The sequence below is a fragment of the Euleptes europaea genome, chromosome 15 (genome assembly GCF_029931775.1).
Source record: "Euleptes europaea isolate rEulEur1 chromosome 15, rEulEur1.hap1, whole genome shotgun sequence".
Lineage (NCBI taxonomy): Eukaryota > Metazoa > Chordata > Lepidosauria > Squamata > Sphaerodactylidae > Euleptes > Euleptes europaea.
Window position 1 is genome coordinate 29,329,628 of NC_079326.1, and position 23,172 is coordinate 29,352,799.

At 43.7% G+C, this 23,172-nt stretch overlaps 1 protein-coding gene across 3 annotated transcripts in view; it reads left to right on the plus strand.

Annotated features, from left to right (window-relative positions):
• Positions 1-16,627: 16,627 nt before the first annotated feature.
• The window catches only part of GALNT13 (polypeptide N-acetylgalactosaminyltransferase 13), a 214,198-nt gene continuing 207,653 nt past the window's right edge, over positions 16,628-23,172 (plus strand). For all 3 annotated transcript variants that reach the window (XM_056861046.1, XM_056861044.1, XM_056861045.1), the window contains exon 1: positions 16,628-16,860. In XM_056861046.1, coding sequence (XP_056717024.1) covers positions 16,719-16,860 — 142 coding nt within the window. In that variant the 5' untranslated portion in view covers positions 16,628-16,718. The remainder of the gene's footprint in view (positions 16,861-23,172) is intronic.

The window sequence follows — 23,172 nt, forward strand, 5'->3', positions numbered from 1 at the left end:
GAAAATTAGAGTCTGGCCGCACGTCATGTCAGATTTTCTTCAATGCACAGTTTCCAATCCTGTTCAGTCCCCTGAGATAATCTTACTCCATGTAAGATCCCCTCCCATGTTGATTAATTTGTGAGATGTTCATGCCGGCTTGAGTTATGGACATGCTGTCAAATGGGATGTTGTCTTGTCATATATCTTTTCCAGGAAATAGCAGCATGTATGTGAATGTTCTCCCTGACCTGGATGGCCCAGGCTAGCCTGATCTCGTCAGATCTCAGAAGCTAAGCAGGGTCAGCCCTGGTTAGTATTTGGATGGGAGACCACCAAGGAAGACCAGGGTTGCTGTGCAGAGGAAGGCACTGGCAAACCACCTCTGTTAGTCTCTTGCCATTAAAACCCCAAAAGGGGTCGCCATAAGTTGGCTGCGACTTGACAGCACTTTACACACACACATGTGAATGTTCCAGGGTAGTGTGCAGCTAGGCCAGGCCAGAAAATTTAGCAGTGTTACATGTATGCTTGAGGATGAGGTCAAATGGAGCACAATGATTTCATTCTCTTGTCGTTCAGGTAACAGTTTAGGTCTACCTTTAGGTGAGCATTAGAGCAAGGGAGATGGACTTGATCAATCACATCCACCAATGCCCTCCTTGTTGTGTTACAGGAAGCTCAGCCTGAGTTTAGCATAGAGTCATTTGGAACTACTGTAGTTCTGTGTGGTAAATGAATTCTGGAAGGTCCAAAATGGGAAAGCTGTGCCTGGGTAGAGACAATATTGTTGAAAGTGTCTGCAGGATATTGAAGTTGGGATACTAAAAGTCATATACTCACACATGATGAAGGACACTATTACCACTTCATTTTCTGTTCAGAAATAAGGATTTAAATAGAATTCCATGATCAAACCCTGCTATCAACTAATCAGACCAGTGGTCTATCTAGTTCAACATCCTATTTCACACAGTGGCCATTTGCCCTGGAGGGCACCCAACAGGGCATTGATGTTGCCTCCTGCCAGGGGGTTTCAGATGTATACTGCTTCTGAGTATGGAGGTTCCCTTAACTCACCATGTAATGCAAGATTTCTGTGCATTTGTGTAGAAGAAGGATGTTCTAGTCATTGTTGCTTGTCGTACTAGAGTATCTGCTGAAATTTCCTCTTCTACACAGTAACTAAAAGTATTATAGTACTCCTCGTCTTCCCATGCATCCAGTATCCCTATAAAGGCTCTAAGGCTACATTTACTTGTTAAATGTATCTAGTGTTTAGTACATAGATCAATTTCAACTAATGGTTTAGAACAAAGGGTTTATTCTAAATGATTAATCTCTTTCACCATTATCAGCTGTATTGTAGTAAATGAAAGTTTTCAGAGGATGGTGTTTTGAGTTTTATTTCAGTTGACAATATGTGATGAAATTGTTACTATTAAATTATTCTTGTCTGTGTGAACCCATAAGATTTGAGTTCCTTGGAGGAATATGACAGTTGGCAAATGGCAGTTGGGCTGTGAAGTGGAACACTTAAGCAGGCTTAGATTATAGGAGTTTTTAGTAGGATTTCCTCAGACTGATGGGGAAAAAATTATAGAAATGCAAGAAGCTGATGCTGTATATTCAGCTAGGGATTAGTGGGGGAATTAAATGCTTCTGCTTCTGTTCTGGCCTCCTTAGGACCAACCCATGGCGAATGTTGTTAAATCCCGTTACCTTTTCCTCAGGTTTTGAACACTTATGTGTATTGTATGGGTTGTCACATTTTAGGAATCCTTGTTTGGGCTTAATTTACCCCTTATAGAGGCCTGGGCCTTTTGGATAGATTACCAGGGAGATAACAATCCCCATAATATCTCTTATTAGAATCAACTTAAAACGCATAATATTATGCAAGCTTCCAAGTTCACCAGAACTAGATGTTGCAAATTAAAATTAATGTTGTAATTTTTTGTATCGTTTGGTTAGTCCTAATAAAAGGTATTATGTGGATTGGATCTTTTGGGGGTGTTACTTTGGGAACAAGACAGCTGCTAACAACTTTGTTCCAAATAGAGAAGCATTCTAGTTCCTATGAAGACCTGTATAATCCATCCAAGGGAGGCAGTATAAGTAGGCAGGTGACACTGATAATCCTTTAATGTCTCTAGGGTACCCCCCCCCCGTGTATGTTACATATAGTTGTATACCACACAGTAGATACAACTCATGTAGTTGGTTGAGACATCTATAAGATGTGGTTAATATATCCGAATTTTGATAGTAAAGAGTGTCCTCTCTTAAAGAGGTTTTAAGTCCTCAAAGTTAGGGCTGTCGATTCAGTTCGTCCCGAACCGAAAAATCGCCAAATTTCCCCCGATTCGGCGGTTTCTGGTTCGGATGGAACCGAACTAAAAAAAAGGCGGGGGGAAACCGCGCCGAATTCGGCGAGTTCGGGCAAACACCAAATAAATTCGGCATGTTCGGCATTCCCTGAACCTGCCTTTTCCTGCCTTTTAAGACCGCCCTGCCTGGTTTCCTGGGAGTCCCAGGAAACTGGGCGGGGCGTCTTTAAAGTGCTCTGCGCTGCCTGCCCAGGCAGTGCGGAGCACTTCCCCCCAACAGCTCAGCTGTTGGGTGGGTCCCCGCCCAACAGCTGAGCATCGGACTGGGAAGGGGGGAAAGTGCTCTGCGCTGCCTGCCCAGGAGCACTTCCCCCTCAGCTGGGTCCCCGCCCAACAGCTGAGATTCGGACCGGGAGTGGGGGGAAAGTGCTCCGCGCTGCCTGCCCAGGCAGCGCAGAGCACTTCCCCCCAGCTCAGCTGTTGGGCGGGTCCCTGCCCCCACCCCACAGCTGAGCATCGGACCGGGAAGGGGGGGAGTGCTAACCCCCCACCTCCCCCTTCCCGGGACTTGTGTACCTATACTGTCTAATTTGGGTTTTGTTAATATGACAAAGGAAAAACCTGCATTGTGTGGAAGCCTAGCATCTTGCTCAGTGGAAATCCTTTCTCTCTCTCCCACCTGGTTTTTGAGATTATACAGGCAAATGTCCACACACTTTGAAGCCTACCTTCACAGCTTGAAGGCATGGGGAACAAGGGAAGGTCAGGCTTTTCAAATGCTGAACTCTGTACTCAGCAGCAAAGCCTGTGCCTGAGTGATGAAGCCGTGAATATTCATAGCTCTAGGTATAACAGCCCAGTGATATCTGTCTGCATGCTACATAGTATACTTTTTTTAAAAAAAGGTAAAATACCTAGTGGCCATTGTCATTGAGCTGGCAAGGCATACTAGGGAACGATTGGACATGTAGAATAACAGGGTACCTCTACAGGTCAGGACCACAGTTGGCCTGGATGGCTATCTGGGCATGCTGACCAAAGAATAAAGGGGCCTCCGTAACAGAATTGCCTTGAAGGAGGTCAAAGAATTAAGGAGTTTCATAAGCTTTGGGCCTTGGGGTAGGCTAGAGATAGTCTGATTCATACCAGTAGGTATAAGAAATATGTCGCTGTATTTTATGCCCAGGTGTCAGGAGTATTTGAGAATGTCAGCCAAGGACAGATGAGATTATTTAGTTCAAAAACGAGGTGTTCTAGTCACTGGCCAAACCATAACCCTAGGAATGAGAGGTGTAATAATTATTTATGACATTTATTCTTATGATTAAAAGTTGCAAAATGTATAAAGCATTAATATAATTTTATAATGTAATTTTATCATGCGGTATTTCTGAATTTAAAAATGGCCTTTCAAAATACAGTGAAAGGCGCTTATGTAACATTTCAGTCAATTAAAATTCCATGCATCGTGGATATAATTTAAATGTTTACATCGTATTGTGAAGGTTAAACCTTCATGGTGGAGGACTGTTGAAAAAGAATCAAAGTTGGCTGATATTTAAAGTATATGCAGTTTTTCCAAATTTCATTTTGACAAACTGCATTAAAACTTTTTGAGCTGTCATTTCTAGCATGATGATTGATTATACACAAATTAAACCAGTGGTAATCAAATGATAGTTCATACTGTTTCTGATGACTTCTTAAGGTTATTTTCAGGTGGTTGAATTACAGTAGTGGTTGATTTCCAGCCCCCGCCCCAGTAATTGCATAGTCTGATTCCAAATGCCATAGCATACACACAGCCATTTAAGAGCATGAATAGTTGTGTTGCTTTCTCAATGAAAACTGAAGCCAGCTTCTTTGCATGGCAGGTCATGGATCTCTTAGATCCATAGGAACTTCAGTGTTAGCATGTGTTCAGCAATTTTCACCACTACAATTATAATTATTTGCCTTCTTCAGGCACTTAATTCAAATGTAAAACCTTGAATTGCATGTGCAGTTTAAAGGTTTGCCTTCCCGACACTTAAATCCTATGTGAACAACATTGCATGTGTCCAGAAATGGCACAGGGGAGGGGGCTGCAAAGCATCTAAAGCATCTTGTGTGAAAAGGACTCTTTTGGTAAGGAAACTGGCAGGTTAAGGCAAGGTTTCCAGACTAGAGCAGAGGCAAATCACGGTGCCTCACAGCATTAACAATCATTAAGATCTTATTTACCAGCAACACAAGGTCCACCATGTACTGCTGCTGAGAAAATAAATAGAACTGACCTGTCAAACGTTGTTTTGCTGGCATATGAGAGTAGAATTATAGAGTTGGAAGGGACCACCAGGATCATCTAGTCCAACCCCCTGCACAATGCAGGGAATTCACAGCTACCTCCCTATAACCCCAGTGACCACTGCTCCATGCCCAGTAAATGGAAAACAGAGAGCTATTCCCAAAAGCTGTCACTTAATTGTTTACACTTTCAAAGTTTGTGGTTCTTTAAAATTGCATACAAAAGGGAACTGTGTCAAAATGCTGGTTTGTAAGCGTTAGGTGGGAAACATTTTGAGACATAATCACTTGGATGCTGGAAAGAGCTGAGACTTGAGTGGTATGAGCAGGTGTAGTCCAAATATGTCAAAATGTGATCTTGCAGTAGATGTATAATATGTAAGGTGAAACATACTCCCTGAAGGAGTTAAAACTGTGCGGATGTAAGTGTATTTCTTTGTCTGGTTTCTTTTAAAGAAAAATGTTAATAAAATATCTTTTTTTAAAATGTGATTTTACAGTGATTAGTATGAGGAAATGTGAATTTCTTTCAAACAATGGCCCTCTGTTGTGGCCATCAACCCACTTTATGTGTGTCCTAATTATCTGTGTATGATGCATGGATGGGACATATATGAATTTATGGATTAGGTTCTTTGACAGGCCTGAAAGAAGAAAGTTATTCTTCATCATTGTAATACTATTGATGTAGCTTTGTATTTTATATCCCATTAAGGCCTACAGCATTATTTGGAGACACGTTTCATTACCCTACGTGGGAATTGCTTACTACCCTGGAATTGTTCCATGAGGATCATGTAGACATACAATATAAATAACTTTTGAAGGACTGATGAAGAATTTCCAATTAAGAATTTGAAACGGCCATATCCTCCTTGTGAATTTCGGCATCATATCATTCAGATCACGCATTGAACTACATTATCTACAAAAATGGCAAATGTACTCTGATAGAGACTTTTGGAGAAATCCATATAACTTAGGTTGACATGCTTGCTGCACCTTGTTATATTCAATAGGATAGTGGATTTTACATGTTGTACATGTTGTTGTGTTATGTTAGTAGCATTTATGATAAAATTCTTTTGCACTTTGTTAATAAGTTTCTCTCCTGTACTGATTTTCTAATCTCCAGGTACTAGCTGGAGATCTCCTGCTATTACAACTGATCTCCAGCCGATAGATCAGTTCACCTGGAGAAAATGGCCGCTTTGGCAATTGGACCCTATGGCATTGAAGCCCCAAACCCCACCCTCCTCAGGCTCCGCCCCCAAAACTTACCGCCAGTGGCGAAGAGGGACCTGGCAACCTCAGGTGGAGGTTTTCACATTACCTACTACCTAATATATGGAGCTATGGGAGGCTGAACCTGAGTCATTCCACTTGCAAAGCAGGAGGTGGTCTACTGTGAAACTGTCACTTGAAACTGCAAGATTCCTTTCTTTTTTTTAATCACAAGCTTACATAATATGCAAAGGAATAAGTGTTAAAAGGAAATGGACTACATTACCTTTAATTGTGCTACATCTATCAGTTTGTAGAGGAAAAGGCTTAAAGAATAAATATTCATTGTGCATATTCCCTTTCCCCACCATCCTGTCTGGGAAGGAAGTTAAAATAACCATGCTGACTTGTTCCACTTAAACAGTTTATGAAGTGCAGGCTTATTACCGTATGATAAAATTATAGTTTCGGTTGTTGTTGCTGTTGTTAACCTACCAGTTTCCTTACCAAAAGAGTCCTTTTCACACAAGATGCTTTAGATGTTTTGCAGCCTCCTCCCCTGTGCCATTTCTAGAAACGTTTATTTGTGCTCCACCCTCCCCCAGCCAGGCTGGGCTCTGGGCCAACATGATTAACATACATAAACATTTAATTGCAAAAATTAAAACATAAAAACATTCTGACATGCTGTAATTTCTCCGGTTCTAACTTTGGTCCCCAACATATCAATGGGGCTAATTTGGAACGGGGTGAAGAGGACATCAGGGAGCAATTCTGTCGATGGCTTCTGAAAGATGGCTATGCTAGTCCTTCGTCAACTCATCTAAAGAGCTGCTGGGGGGGGGGGGTATTGGATCCCGCAGAGCATTCTGGAAATCGACTGGATCCATGAGTCTCTGCAGTCACCTAAACAGGGAGGAGTTGGGAGGCCCAAGCGGGCCTTCAGGGCAAAGTGGTCCAACCGTGTCACTCTGTCCATACCCATCGAAAAGATCAAGTCCAGCATGTGGCCTGCTTGGTGTGTGGGACCCGATACAAACTGGGAGAGTCCTAGTGTTGCCGTGGATAACACCAGGTCCAAAGCCAGTGAAGAAGAAGAGGTGGCCTCTGCTTGGACATTAAAGTCCCGCAGCACAATAAGAGCCCACTGCGAGACCACCTCTCAAAGGCTTTGCAGGGTATCTGCTAGTGCATTAGACAGCCGGTACACCAACGTGATAGCCAGATTCTCCTTGGTGTGCCTCACCAGGCCAACACAATCAATGCTGGTGATCTTCAGGATGGGACCTGCCATGAAGGAGAAAGCCACCTGAAAAAGCACAGCCACCCCCCGGGCCTTGGTCCGAGACTGGTGCAGGACCAAGAACCCTGGGGGGTGGTGGTGGGTAAGTTCTTTCAGGGTGACGGTTTTGCCCACCCTCACCCAGATATCGGTCACACATGCCAGGTCCACACCCTGAGCTGCAATATAGTTTTCCAGAGTTGAGGTCTTATTATTTATACACCTGGCATTAAACAACAGCAGTGCCAGAGAAGGGTTAACTGCCTTTACCCTCTCACCATTGTGTCTCGGGATGGGACAGAGATTGGAGGAAGATCAAGCATATCCATATTTCAGACGACTTCCTTTATATCGTCTCCTCCATCTGCCATACCTCACATAACCCACGATCACAGAGATCCCCGACTCATTGCTGCCCCCCATAGGATGTTGGTCCATTGTGACTCCCCTGGCTGGTTGTTACCCCAGATCTACAGAGCTCCGCTCTTACTCTCTTCCTTCATTAGGGATGCCAGCCTCCAGGTGGGACTTGGGGACCCACTAAAATTGCAGCCCATCTCCAGAATACAGTGATCAGTTCTTCTGGAGAAAATGGATGCTTTGGAGGGTGGACTCTATGGCATTGTATCCCACTGAGGTCCCTATTCTCCCCAGGCCCCATCTCCAAATCTCCAGGAGTTTCCCAGCCTGGATCTAGCAACCCTACCCCCCATCCCCTGCTGGTGACCAGGGAGGACTCGGCAACCCTATTTCACTGTCAAAGGTCATGGAATCAGAAAGTGAAGAGTTATCCCCCACCTCCAGTATTATAGATTTTGTTCTTAATCCAACATACCACACTCGAGATAAAAGAACACATCTTTCTGGAAGCTATGTTCAAAGCAGTGTATATGAAATACTTCACTTTATAGGCCATCACAAAATAATTATATACACACATTTTGTATGGCAACCAAGTATGCATATTACCAGAAATAGGTAATTATAACTATTCTCTCTATAATGAAGGTGCAGGGATTTGTGTGGTGAAGATAAATGAATAGTGGAATAGTAAAGCTACTTAGGGAGATTATTTCAGAAAATAAATTTGTGATCTTCTGGTTCACAGCTAGGTCTTTTGCTAGCCAAGAGTTTTGCAACCCCTTGGAAACTTTATAAAATCAATTTGTGTCTAGTTCATAGAAATTATTTTATGTGATTAACAAATATGAATTAGAAGTGGGAACTGCAAGGACTTGTGGGAGGCATCCTCCCCACTATTTCCTGTTTCCCTTTCCTGAAAGCTTCAATAAGGGTCACCCCTTTTCCTGCTTCATTCTTTCCTTCTAGGGTTGTCAACCTCCAGGTGGCAGCTGGAGATCTCCTGGGATCAACAACAAATCTCCCAACTGCAGAGATCAGTTCCTCTTAGGGTTGCCAGGTCCCGGTTGGGAAATTCCTGGAGTATTGGGGGAGGGAACCTTGGGAGGGTGAGGTTAGGGGTGGGAAGTTACCTCAGCAGCCATGTTCTTCAGGGGAATTGATTTCTGTCATCTGGAGAGCAGTTGTAAATCTGGGTGATCTCCAGACCCCACCTGGAGATTAGCAACCCTAGTTCCCTTGGAGGAAATGGCTTTATTGGAGGGTGTACTCTATAGCATTATACCTCTCCGAGATCACTCCCCTCCTCAAATTCACCCTTCCCAGGTTCTCCCCCCAAATCTCCAGGCATTTCATAACCTGGAGTTGGTAAACTTATCTCCATCCCACCCAACAGCCAACCTACCGTTATCTGCCCCTCTTTCCTCAGCTTTCTCTCTCCCCCCCCCCCCCAGCAGCCTCTGCCCAGAAAACTGTGGCCCAGTTGTGTGGTGTTGGTTAGAATCCTCAAGAACCTTTGGGGGGCACCTTACTTTCCCATCGGTCTCCCTCCCCACACTATTTCTTCTTTCTGCCCTCCTTGCAGCCCCCTATCCCTTCTCCTTTCCCTGCCTCATTCTCTCCTTCTCAGCCGTTTACCAACCTACCTTTTAGCTGCCTCCCATCTTCAGCTATATTGATTATTTATTTACTTCATTTATACCCCACCTTTCTCCACATTGGAGACCGAAGCAGCGGACATTATTATTTTCTCCTCTTTTTTATCTGCACAACAACCCTGTGAGGGTAGTTAGGCTGAATGTATGTGATTGGCCCAAAATCACCCAGTGAGCTTCCATAGGAAGATGGGAATTGGAACCTGGGTCTCCCAGACCCTACTCTGAGGCTCTAACTGCTACATCACACTGGCTTTCATAAGGTGGCTATGCTGGTCAATGACTGTATTTAATAAATTTTATCTTATCATAAGGTGGCTGCTGTTGAAAAGTAGCAACTGCCAAGCCTAGTTGAATCATGGCAATTGGGTGGTATCAAGTCACCCAGAGGTTGCTTCCAGGCCTAGGGTTGCCAGACTCCAGGTGGGACCTGGAGATCTTCCAGAATTACAGTTGAACTCCAGATGACAGAAATCTGTCCCCCTGGAGAAAATGGTACTTCAAACTCTGCCCTCCTCAGACTCCATCACAAAATTGCCAGGAATTTCCCAACCTGGAGCTGACAACCATAGTCAGGCCTGGCCCCAAGGTGCTCTCTCTCAAAGGCCAAAATTTGCTGCCCCCTCCCCTTTGCTTTTACTGACAGAACAAAGACTTGAAACCTATGTTTGCCTGGCAACAGCCACTGAGGAATTCCATAGCTTAAAGCTTCAGGTGCTTCTTTTATCATTTTTGGGTTTTTAAAAAACCCCAATGTATTTTAAAAAAAAGATTTTACACTTTTCTGCAAACCTGGGGCCCTTTTCAGGATTGTAGAAAGATCTGGCTTGCCCGTTCACATTTCTAGTCACCGGATTGACGTATCCAAAGATGTGGCCGATTTGGCTATTAGAATATAAGATATTGTATTGTCTGTGTTTTGGAGGTGTTGCATAATTCTTCCAAAAAATAATTGTGTTACAAAATTCTAAATTTTTTTAACATACAGGCATTACAGGTACTATGGAGAAGACTACTAATTTTGTTGCCAAGCAACAACTGTCAAAACCTAAGGCTCAGTCAAGCTGTTGATGGATTCAGCTGAGGAAAGTTAAAGGCATACAAAAGAAAGCAGTAACACTGCGGAATTCAATTTGGGAATACTTCACAATTATGCCTGTAGCATCGCTGTTGCCTAAAATGTAAGGGAAGGAGTGACACTTGATACTTCATGCTGAGAGTAGGAATGGACTCCTCTGACCAATGGAATTCCATCAGATATCATATTAATCATTCCTCATTTGTTGCCAAACAAGAAGCGACTTTCCACTTTAGATAATGTAAGTTTTCATACCAGGTATTCATTACAAGCACCAAGAAAGGAATTCTTATGCCGTCTTTGTGTTGCAACCTATGAGTAGCTCATGTGTGTGTGTTAAGTGCCGTCAAGTCGCTTCCGACTCATGGCAACCCTATGAATGAAAGTCCTCCAAAGTGTCCTATCTTTGACAGCCTTGCTCAGGTCTTGCAAATTGAAGGCTGTGGCTTCCTTTATTGAGTCAATCCATCTCTTGTTGGGTCTTCCTCTTTTCCTGCTGACTTCAACTTTTCCTAGCATGACTGTCTTTTCCAGTTACTCTTGTCGTCTCATGACGTGACCAATGAGTAGCTCACCTGGCATCAATTAGAGCCTATGCTTTTTTCCATGTGTGGCATGGCTCCCTAAGGAGGTGAGGGGAGCACTATATCTAGAGGTATTTAGGAGGGGCTGCAGGCTACTCAGTTTGCTAGGGCTTTTAATGGGGTAGAGGCTGCAGGCATTTTAATGGGTGGAATTATGCATTTTTTAAAATTAAATTTGCATTTATAAGATGCATTGAGTCATGGGAAAGGCAGGGTACAAATATTTTAACAAGTAACGTGGAAGAGAGCCTGTGAAAGTACGACTAAAAAGAAGCTTGCAGCTTGTATTCTATGACACACATGAAATGCCTTATACTGAATCGAACTGTTGGTCCATCAGGGTCGGTGTTGTCTAGTCAAATTGGTAGTGGCTCTCCAGGGTCTCAGGTGGTCTTCCACATCACTTACTGCCTGGTCTTTTGAACTGGAGGTACCAGGGGCTGAACTTGGAATCGATGGCATACAAAGCAGAGGCTCTTTCACTGAGCCACACCTCTTCCCTCACTCCTGTTTGTGAAGCGCGAGTTGGCTGACACTTCATTAACATGTTTAAACCTGTTCAATTTTAGATGGGAAAAGCAAATTATGATGTTTTCTGTATGCGCCTACATAAATACAAGGGTGTTTAGGATCTTATGTGCAGGTTGCTCTTGTGACATTAACAACAGATGCAGGTTCTGACTGTTGAGCCTTCTGAATGCACTCTCCAGAGGTCTACGGACTGCCTCTTTTCCATTTGTTACTTTCTATACTCATCTCTCATCCAATTGACGTAAGAGCTTATAAGGTGGGAGAGCTGGGAACAAATAGCTGTAGGAAAGAGAGAAACGAGGGGGAGGAAGGTGACCAGTGGCACTGTGATTTCCCTTACAGTTTCTCCACCTATCTCCATGGCAATTTACAGAATTCTCAGCAATTAGAGCCTTACTTACAAATGGTACTTCAAATGGGATGAGTGTAATGTGAAGCCTGTGTGGACGCCCAGGAGTGCATGCAAGTGCATGTACAGTTATGGCTGAAAGGTGCATTGTGAGTTTGGAAAACTAACCGGTGAGGATTATAGCCCACTTCCGCTCGGAAGCGACACTTTCTCTATTAAAATATTACTAAATCATGAATCCAGAACAATTATAATCCTCTTTAAGGGCAGTACAGTGAGCAGTAATTTATTTCTGTAATGCTCTTGTCCTTGGTTCAGGACACATGATTTACATGATCTTTATAGTTGCCTATGCTGCCTACAGATTGATTTCTGTTACAAGCAAGAGCCATTCTGCAGACAGCCCATCCAGCATGTTACTGATCTTCGCGTGTAAGGCAGCTTTCAGGCTTTTTACCATGTTAACAACAACTCCTTTTAACCAGTAACATTTTTATGGCTCCTCGATAATGAAATCTATAAAAGCCCAATTTTGTGCACTCTTTTGTGCATCCTCTTCTTCAATTATTCCCAAGATGCACACTTTGCTAAATTGCAAAGCTGGATCTCACTTGGCTCCTTTCCCCCCGCCTTCAAATCTCGTATCTGGAGGCTATGGTCGAACCTCCTAATCCCCCTGGCTGTCAGGTCTGGCAAGGTGAATTGGTAACCTTCCACCTGCCCAAATATTTTATATTAGAAATCATAACATTCCTGTACATCATTATTGAATTAAAAGGTCTTTCAAGGCATTTGAAAAGAACACTGTTCGACGCCAATACATATTGGATAGATTGAACCTTTGGGCTAGAAGCCAGTGTATCCTGGGATCCTGGCCCAAGACAAGTAATAGTATAGTGAAGAGGAAATTAAAGAGCCATGAACCTAACCGGATGCATGCTGTTCTCAAATTGCTTCGGCACCTAGCAGTCTGTTGCATCAGTCCCTGCCACTCAGTCTCCAGGTATTTCACTCTGATTCAGGAATGTGTGTTTCGCAGGATAATAAATCCTTATGGTAAGAGTATTATATTGAGACACACTGTTTGCTCAATTTATGCTAGTGAAGTGTTAAACTTCTGGAGAGAGATTGATGGATGGATTTTCAGTGCTACAATCTGTGCCAAAGTGGTATGTGCCTCAGGCTTTTGTAATCTGCTGCATCTGATAGAAGCCTCTCTTGGGACCTTGTTCACTCATTCTTTGAACTCCTGAGAGCTGGTCCTTCTCCCATAGGAAAAAGGTATATAGATTTTTTTTTAATAGAGGAAATAGGGATGTGGTAACACAGAAGGGCTCTTTTATGAATTCCCCCCCCCCAATGCTGTATTGTATGTTGGATGTCTTATACTATCTTTGTTTCCTTTTTCTCTGTGATCCAGTTTATTAGATGTGTTGTGCTGTGTATGTTTCTTTGTTGTCTCAACTATGTGATTAGGGATGCCAGCCTCCAGGTGGTACATAAGAACATAAGAACATAAAAAAGGCCCTGCTGGATCAGACCAAGGCCCATCAAGTCCAGCAGTCTGTTCACACAGTGGCCAACCAGGTGCCGCTAGGAATCCACTAACAAGACGAGTGCAGCAGCACCGCCCTGCCTGCGTTCCACAGCACCTAAGATAATAGGCATGCTCCTCTGATACTAGAGAGAATAGTTATGCAGCATGACTAATATCCATTCTAACTAACAGCCATGAATACCCCTCTCCTCCATGAATATGTCCACTCCCCTCTTAAAGCCCTCCAAGCTGGCAGCCATCACCACATCCTGGGGCAGGGAGTTCCACTATTTAACTATGCGTTGTGTGAAAAAATACTTCCTTTTATCTGTTTTGAATCTCTCACCCTCCAGCTTTAGCAGATGACCCCGTGTTCTAGTATTATGGGAGAGGGAGAAAAACTTCTTCTCCCTGTCCACTCTCTCCAAACCATGCATAATTTTATAGACCTCTATCATGTCTCCCCTTAGCCGCCTTCTTTCCAAGCTAAACAGTCCTAAGCGTCTTAACCGCTCCCCATAGGACAGTTGCTCTAGTCCCCTAATCATTTTGGTTGCTCTTTTCTGCACCTTCTCAAGCTCTGTAATATCCTTTTTTAGGTGTGGTGACCAGAACTGTACACAGTATTCCAAGAGTGGTCTCACCATAGATTTGTACAAGGGCAGTATGATATCAGCAGTTTTATTCTCTATTCCTCGTCTAATTATAGCCAGCATGGAATTTGCCTTTTTTACAGCAGCCACATACTGGGTTGACATCTTCATTGAGCTATCCACTACCACCCCAAGATCCCTTTCTTGGTCTGTCGCTGCCAGCACAATCCCATCAGTGTATATGTGAAGTTGGGATTTTTTGTCCCAATATGCATCACTTTACACTTACTCACATTGAATCTCATTTGCCATTTTAATGCCCATTCTTCCAGTATGCAGAGATCCTTCTGGAGCTCTTCACAGTCCGATTTTGTTTTAACCACTCTAAATAATTTGGTGTCATCTGCAAACTTGGCTACTTCACTGTTTAACCCCAACTCCAGGTCATTGATGAACAGGCTAAAAAGCACTGGTCCCAACACAGATCCCTGAGGCACCCCACTGCTCACATCTCGCCATTGTGAGAGCTGACCATTGATTCCTATTCTCTGCTTCCTATTTTTCAGCCAGTTCTCAATCCATAAGAGGACTTGTCCTCTTATCCCGTGACTATGAAGTTTGCTTAGCAGTCTTTGGTGGGGGACTTTGTCAAAAGCTTTTTGGAAATCCAAATACACAATATTCACAGGCTCATTCCTGTCCACATGCTTATTGACACTTTTAAAAAACTCTAATAGGTTAGTGAGACAGGACCTACCCTTACAGAAGCCATGTTGGGTTTTGCCCAGTAAACCTTGCCCTTTTATATGCTTGACAATTCTATCTTTAATAATGCTTTCCACTAATTTACCCGGAACAGACATTAAGCTAACTGGCCTGTAATTTCCTGGGTCCCCCCCGGAACCTTTTTTATAAATGGGTGTTACATTGGCCATTCTCCAGTCGTCTGGTACAGAGGCTGATAGAAGGGACATAATACGTATCTTTGTTAGAAGTTCAGCAATTTCCCATTTGAGTTCTTGAAGAACTCTAGGATACCGTCTGGTCCCTGTGACTTGTTAGTTTGCAGTTTGTCTAGACGTTCTAGGACTTCCTGCCTTGTTACCACTATTTGCCTCAGTTCCTCATTTTCCCCTCTCCAAAATCTCTGTTCTGGAAAAGGAATCTGCCCTGTATCTTCAACAGTGAAGACAGATGAGAAGAATTAATTTAGTTTTTCAGCAATCGCTTTATCCTCCCTTACAGTTCCTTTACTCCCATTGTCATCCAAGAGGTTTCCTAGAGGTTTCCCCAGAATTCTGGATCCCCCAGAATTCTGTCTTTCTTTCCTTGCGGAAACAGCACTGCGGGGAGAGTTATTTTGCACATGAAATAATTCTGTGCTTATGGAGCAGCAAAATAATCCCTCCCCCCCACTATTTCATTGCAGAAAATGGCCGAAGCCACAGATTCTGGTTATAGTTCAGGTTACTGTTGTGTAGGGGACGGGCAGCCCAATCCTAATGGGGGTGGTGGTTAAGGAGCGCCTGGGGGCAGTGCAGCCGAGCTGCCTCCAGAGCAATTTGCTGCCAAGCACATCAAGCCAAAATAGCAATTTTGAAGAAAAGCTCGTGGAAGTCTCCATAGAGTTCCATGAGGCTATGCCTGCCTTTTTGCATAACTCGACGCCTGCAAAAAGGGGTGTTCCTGGGCTGAAAGGGCCCCAGGAAAGCCCCCTTTGATGCCGGCGAGGCTGTGCTGGCACCCGAGTATGACACTGCCATGTGGCTCCCGAGGCGACGTAAGTGTCCCTGCTCTGTTGTTCATGCCATTTTTGCCAGCGCAAGTGGCAAAAGTGTGGTGTAGTGGTTAGGTGCGGTGGTTTGGAGCGGAGGTTTGGAGCGGTGGACTCTGATCTGGAGAACCGGGTTTGATTCTCCACTCCTCCGCATGAGCGGCGGAGGCTAATCTGGTGTAAGGTTAAGGCTGCAATCCTGAAGGGGGGTGGCAAAGGTCCTTAGGAGCCGGTGTGACCCCACGCCGGCATAAGTGACCATTTAATCCATGATAAGAGGCACTTACGCTGTAACGGGTGGCATCCACGCTGGTGCCGGGATGCCACTCCGTGGCTTGGGGCTCGGACTCAGGCACTGTCTCCTGGCAGCATTCCAGTGGCACAAGTCCCCATGCTGGCATCCTGGGAGGTGTCCATGGGGTGTTCCTGGGGGCAGAGCTGCCTTTAGGCAGCTTCCTAACCCCTTTCACCCTGGGAACGCCCTTTCCTGCAGCAGCATAGCTGCAACACCTTTTTTGGGTGTCGTAGCCTCGTTGTTTTCAATGGGGGCATTTTCCTTCTTTTATATTTTAAATTCCTTTTATTTTATTTTCGGCAGCTGGGGAGGCTCTGTGGAGGCAGCATGGTTGTGCCGCCCCTGGCCTCTGCCTAACTGCCCCCTCCCTTCAGGAATGGGCTGCCCGTGTTGCTGTGGCATGATCAATGACATCTCTTTAGATCCAACCCTTATGCTTTTTTTTTTTTTTTTGCTATCGCATGCCTTGAGTCAGCATATCTTTGTCGACTTATGATTTGCTACAGCAAAATGTATTGCTGAAGCTGGAATTTTTCAAAGCTACCCCTGATAAATTACAGGTTATACCTGTTGCTTTTGATTATTTTTGTTGTTGTAGTTGTTGAAAGGGTTAGTTTATTTTCCTGTATACTGTGGAAAGCAACATTACCGAATAAAACATCTTTTAAATAATAAAGCATGCAGTAAAATGAATTGCCTTTGTATTTGATATCCTCTACTAATTCACTGCATTCCCCTCCCATCTTAATTTACAGGGGGATGTTCTCATCATTGCGTTCATGCTGGCGTCTTTGGCTTGGATATGTCATTGGAACAATAGCTGTCTTCACTACGGTGTACTAACTAAGAACTCAATAAAGAATGAGGAGATTTATCTACTGCAAAGTGGTACTTGCCACTTCACTGATGTGGGTTCTTGTGGATGTCTTTCTGCTCTTGTACTTCAGTGAATGTAACAAATGTGATGACAAGAAAGAGAGATCTCTGCTGCCTGCTCTAAGGGGTAAGCCTAAAGTTTGTCTTGTCTATTATTGCAATGCATTGAGAGTTTGGCCATGTTTTCTGAAGAGAGTGAAGATATGATTTGATAGATGCATTGGAGTCCTTTGGCCAAAATGAGCATGCACCAGTGTCATTATCTCTTGATACCTACTACCCTATGAAACATATATCACATGTAGACAAGTCCAGAAAATCTCATTCTTTGAGTTCTGTCAAGTTCCCGATGACTTGTTTTCTGCTAATTAGAAGCTTAGATCTAGGAGAGCCCCAAACAGCATCTCTTAGTGATAAACATCAAGTTTCTCAGGGATTTGGTCAGTTGTTAATGATCATTTGAGGGGGGGAAATCAGCTATGTGTTATCACATTATTGTCCTATGATTGCTTTTGCCCTGGGAGAGAGTCAATTTAAAAGTTGAAAGTATTGACAGGCACAGTGAGTCAAAGTACTTAATACAGAGTATTTATTTTGCTCTGTTCTTAGTTAACTGCTTTTAATTCTAGATGACTCATTAAAGATAATTTCCTTACAGAATCTGACTAGTTAAACTCGTGTCAGATCCACAGCTGAGTGGAAGGCACTTGACTCACGCAATAGGTGATGCTCTTTGATTTCTGTAGATTCACATTTGCCACATCTTGGCTGAAGATCTCCTGACCCTCAGGGGCAGTTTTTGGGGTGAATCAACAATAGGGGAGCTACAGATAATAGAGGCAGGAAAGACCTGTTTGAAAACAAGTCTCTGTTTGTGGGTTCTTTGGATCCAGGCCAATAATTACACAGTAGGCCATCATTGTTCAACAGATTCTAGTCCTCCCCTCGACCCACAAATACTTTCTTGCTTATGCTCTTTACTTGAGCACATAGTTCTGAAAAGCGAAACAAAGTACGCCACAGATTTTTAAAAAAGAAGTCCCATGAGGAACGCATGAATGCAATCTCATGATTTAGAATCTCATGTAATCATCTTCAGATGTATTTGATTAGAGTGGTGTGGTAAGAATTCTTGTTTATCAGGTATTCTGACTAATGATTCTAATAATCAGGAAGAACAAATTTAAGCATTAGGAAATAATTGTTATCAATAAATAAAGAATGGCAATTAGACCATTTGCAAGCTGAAGAGGAAGAAGTAAAGCTTGTTTAATAAATTAGCCATGTTGATTTGTTCTTCCACACTAATAACACAGAGTTTATAAAAAGGAGGCAAAGTAGTTCAAGCCTTTAATGGGATTAGGACAAGTCACATTTAACTGGCCCCATTTTAACTCTTCATTTATAATGCATCTTTGGAATGTATGCCAACGAGAACACAAACACATAAATTTTATGATAAATGCTCACTTCAATTGATCCACTGATTTGTAGACCAAACCTGATGATAAATCAGTCCCCCCTACCATTTTATATTGTTTGGAGCTGCATCAAGTTGCTGTCTCTGCTAAAAACTGAACTGCGTGATGGATCATTTCAGTATGGAATGATCAGTTTGTCATCTCGTGAACTGATTCAGCCAGCTCAGTTGCCAAAGGCAAGGGGAACCTGGTTGAGCACAAATGTCTGGCTTCTCAGGAAGAATAGCATCTCTCTCAGTAGCCTGTTAACATGTTACAATGAGCACACATACATCCTGCAGGTACATATCAAAGGTGAAGAAACAATTGGTGCAAGGGAAATTATACTTTAATACATTTTGTAACCCAACGCATTGCGCTTAAAGCTTCTTCAGGGGGAATCTTTCAGATTCTGCTTGCATGGGATGCTGAAGCAGAATCTGAAAGATTCCCCCTGAAGAAGCTTTATGCACAATGCATTGGGGTTATGAAACTTATTAAATTATCAATTCCCTTTCACCAATTGTTTCTTTGCTTTTATTTGTAAGAAAAAGCCAACATGTGTTTACAAATGAAACCGGGGGCTCAGCATCTGGGTAAGCGTGCAGTTACAATCACACAGTCAGCTGTACATGCGTGGAATGTAACATGAGAATTATTCAACACGTGTGTAGAGAAAAATCAGGTATATGTTGTACGTGGTCTATACTGGCGTTCACTGTAACTTTCAAATGGCTTGCTGTGTCTTTCTCCTGAGTATCTTATTTACTTTTCACTGTAAATGGCTAAATGTTTTAAAATATTTGTTGGTATCTTGGAAAGGCATGCAGAATGAGTACTTCAGGATTAAGAAAAGCCCTGGTTACACAGATAAGTGGACATTCTGAATGAATGGAGAAACAGATTGTCAATGGCAAGCACTGATCTTGAGTTCATTGGAGCTCTTTGGTTTGTGCTGTGATTGTGAAACAATCCATACAATACTGATTTCACCTGTCACTACATATTGTGATGGATGTTCTGATGTCCCTGGACTGTTCATTCCTTACTTGCTGCCACCTTCCTTTTGTTGTTTCTACATTCCTTTATTGCATTCACTGGCATCTCAAAGTAACAAACTTTATTTTTCGCACCCATGGATAATATTATTTAGTTTATTAATTACTAGAATTACCATGTTGGCTGTTAGTACAACCCTTACATCTTTGTAGAATGGCTGTAATATTTCCACTTTAAGGAAAATATAATGTACTAGGAACACAGTTTGAGTGTGTGTGGCTACATATAATTAAAGTTATTATAGAAGTCAATTTTGAGATATACCCAGTCAGGAAGTACTTTGTCCCTAGGCCACCTGTGTGTTTTGTCAGTTTCCTTCATCCTACAGCAGACCTCTAACTTCCCGGTACCCCAGAAAGAAGGATCCCCTATGTCTCTGCAGAAGCATTTTGGGCTGAAGCAAAAGGGAGGCATCCAGAAAATCCCACTCGGCTGATGGAAATCCCATCTGCCAGTGGATCTTTTCTGCGGGATCCAACCCATGGCTTCTTCTGGGGCAGAATTTCTACCCTCTCTTATAATTTTCTCCCCTATCATCTTTTTTGAATAAGATAAATGCACTGTCCCGAAAAGCCCAGGCCTCCCTGCCCTGGTCTTTCCTGCATCCTGGTCAAGTGAGAGAAGGACGGACCCAGCCAACAAACCACCTGATGGCCAGCAGTTACCCCGCGAGGTGGAAGACATGGGGTAGAGATGAGCCTGCTGCCTCCAACCTGGCAGCAGGCCAACCAGCCCCTGGACTATGGGGCTTGACATGGGGGGGGGCTTCCTTTTCCCAGCTGGCAGACGCTAGCAAGCCTGCCAGCTGCAGCAGCCTCAACAGGCCTGCCCCCTCTGAATCTTCCACCAAACAGCTGACGGGCAGCCAAGCAAGGAGGGGTGACACAGGGCCACCTGGCCTAGGGTCTGGCTCCCTGACTCAAGGGAGCCTGAGAATGAGGATGGTCTCATAAGGCCTTGGGTGGGTGGAGTCAGGAAAGGCCTAGGGCAGGGCTAGAAGGGGGCCCTACCTATAAAGCTGGAGAGCAGAGGCCAATGTAGAGGCCCCCGGCTACCAGGGTGTTAAAATTATAAGCACCCTGGCAACCTCAGAAGAGGAGAGCTCAGGCTGTCCCTCTGTCTGGTCCAAGGTTGAGGAGGCTTATCCAGTGAGACTCAGGGCAGTCGCAGAGGGAGCCCCAGGGGACAGGGGGTGACCCAAAGACCCACAAGCACAACCCTATTCTTGCCCTTTGATTATCTTTGGTAGCTTTCCCCCATAGTTTCTACAAGACCTTTAAAAATGGATATCATGCCTGCATCCAATGTCCTCTATATAGACAATGCAACAAAAGTTTCATATTCATCTTTAGCTTGTGCACCTTCCTTCTTATGTACCATTGTTTTCATTCTTGTGCAGCCTACAAGCAAGTAGCAAGTTTAATTTGTCCATTTAAGTGATTCACTACAGCTTTACGTTCTGATCAAAGAAACAAGCTTCTCTCAGAAAAAATGCAGTTACTTAGTGTTAAGTTGTGCCTTTACCCCTGTACAACACCTAATATACAATAAAGAAAGAATCTTACATAGCAGTAGACCACTTAATACATCTTTCTACTGTTATAGTAATGAACATGCCTTGTGTGATATACTGTAACCTGCTTGATCAACATCTCTTTAAAATGGTTATTTCATTTAGACAATTGTTGTGTTGTTGGTTCTGAAGACTAAAAAATGTGAACTGGGTAAAAAATTATCTTTGCTTTGACCAACTTCACCTATGTAAGATAACTCAGGTTATCATAAAAATAATGAGCTGTACCACTATTCAGAGCACTTGTTGTACTGAAAATGTATAGTTCATGTTTCATGTTTTGATTTGGAGCAGTTTGTGTTAGATGTGACAAAATGCTTAGAAACTCTTGAAGTCAGGAGCTGTGTATCTTCACTGGTGTTCAGCCTGAATGGTCAGTTGCTGGGGGGGGGGACTATCATTTGCACAACTTAAAAAAACATATTTACTTATCTGTGATTGTGCAAAAGCAAGCATTCCACTCTGTCACCAAGGAAATCTTGATCTATAAACTGATGGTCCAGGCTGGCCCAATTTCCTCAGATCTCAGAAGCCAAGCGTGGTCAGTCCTGGTTACTACCTGCATGGGAGACTACCAAGGAAGTTCAGGGTTGCTACACAATGGCAAACCACCCCTGAGTGTCTCTTGCCTTGAAAACCTTATGGGGTGGCCATAAGCCAACTATGACTTGATGACGCTTTCCACCACCACCAAACTGAACGCTGTTTAAGCAAATACCCCTGACTGATATAGGGGCAATCAAAAACTTTCTTTGTAACAGCTTTTTTCCTACATTTAACTTACCCTTGCAATTCCTCATTCAGAAACTTGGTAATATACATCTGCAATGCAAGGCTGAGTATTCAATGTAGCTAACAAATTAACTATAAAAGTGCAATAACCCTTTTAATCAGATTGCTGCTTAAAGGTTCTCTTTCCCTCTCACTTCATTCTCTGCAGATAAGTTGTCTGAATAGGGCTTTAATGTGATATAGTCAGAGCAACAGAGACTTTGATTTGATTCCGATCCCTTAATAAATATTATTAAGGAGATTACTGCAGGATAGTACAGTATTTTGAAAGGCATACCTGGTTGTGATAAGTTTGGGTTATGTCGAATAATATTTTTTCCAAATGTTGGCCCATTATACTAACGAATCCTCCCATTTCAAATAGGTATATGTTGTTCATTTAAAACAACAAAAGACTCCCTCTCACCTTATCTATGAACTGTAAAAAATGCATGAATAGGAACACAATCTATGGGATAATTTGCAAGTATACACCATAGGGTTGCCAGTTCCCCCCCATCAATGGCAGGGGATTGGGGGGTGGGTAGGGTTGCCAGATCCAGGTTGGGAAAAGCCTGGAGATTTGGGGATGGCGCCTGGGGAGAACAGGGACCTCAGTGGGCTACAATGCCATAGAGTCCATCCTCCAAAGCATCCATTTTCTCCAGGGGAACTGATCTCTGTAGTCAGGAGATGAGGTGTAATTCTGGGGGGGGGGTCCCCAGGTCCCACCTGGAGGCTGGCACCCCTAACACACCAGCACAGCACTGCCAGTTTAGAGAATATCACTACAGGGAAAGTTCTGGAAATCTACACTTGGCACAACCCTGTTGTCTAAGTGAATGAATGAATGAATTTATTTACAGCAGTAGCCAGCACAACTCATCCAGTTACAACCTATAAAAGAGGAAGAATATCGAGATTTAAAAAACAGTAAAATCAATAAATTACCAGTTAAACTTAACCAATCCCAATATTACGGTATACACTCGAGTATAAGCCGAGTTTTTTAGCCATGATTTTTGGCTTAAAAAACTCACCTCGGCTTATACTCGGGTCAATACGGTAATACGGTAATTCGCCTGCCGGGCCCTCTCCCAGTGCACTCCTGCTGGCCAGCTGATGGGCGGGCTGTCCCGCCTTCTCCCACCCCACACGATCGCACCTTCGCGGCGGCGGTGGCGGCTTCTTCCCACCCCACCCCACACAATCACGCCTTTTGCGCAATCGTCATGCCTTCTGCTGGGCAGCGGCGGTTTCTTCCCCCCCCCACTTCCCCCACCTCACCCGGGCCAGTCCTCCCACTTGCCAGCTGACTCTGCGGGGCCTCCTGCGCGCAGGGAGGGGGCCGCCGCTGCCGCCACCACCTGCCTGCGTGCCTGGAGCCTGGTCAGGTAAGCCTGCGGGGGGGGGAGGGGGTGCATTTCCCCCTCGGCTTATACGTGGGTGTGTAATTTCCCCCCATTTTTGGGGTGAAATTAGGCACCTCGGCTTATACTCGGGTCACCTTATACCCGAGTATATACGGTAGCCTTATTGGTCTTTCTCATACAAGTCTTGATTGCAGCGGAGCCGA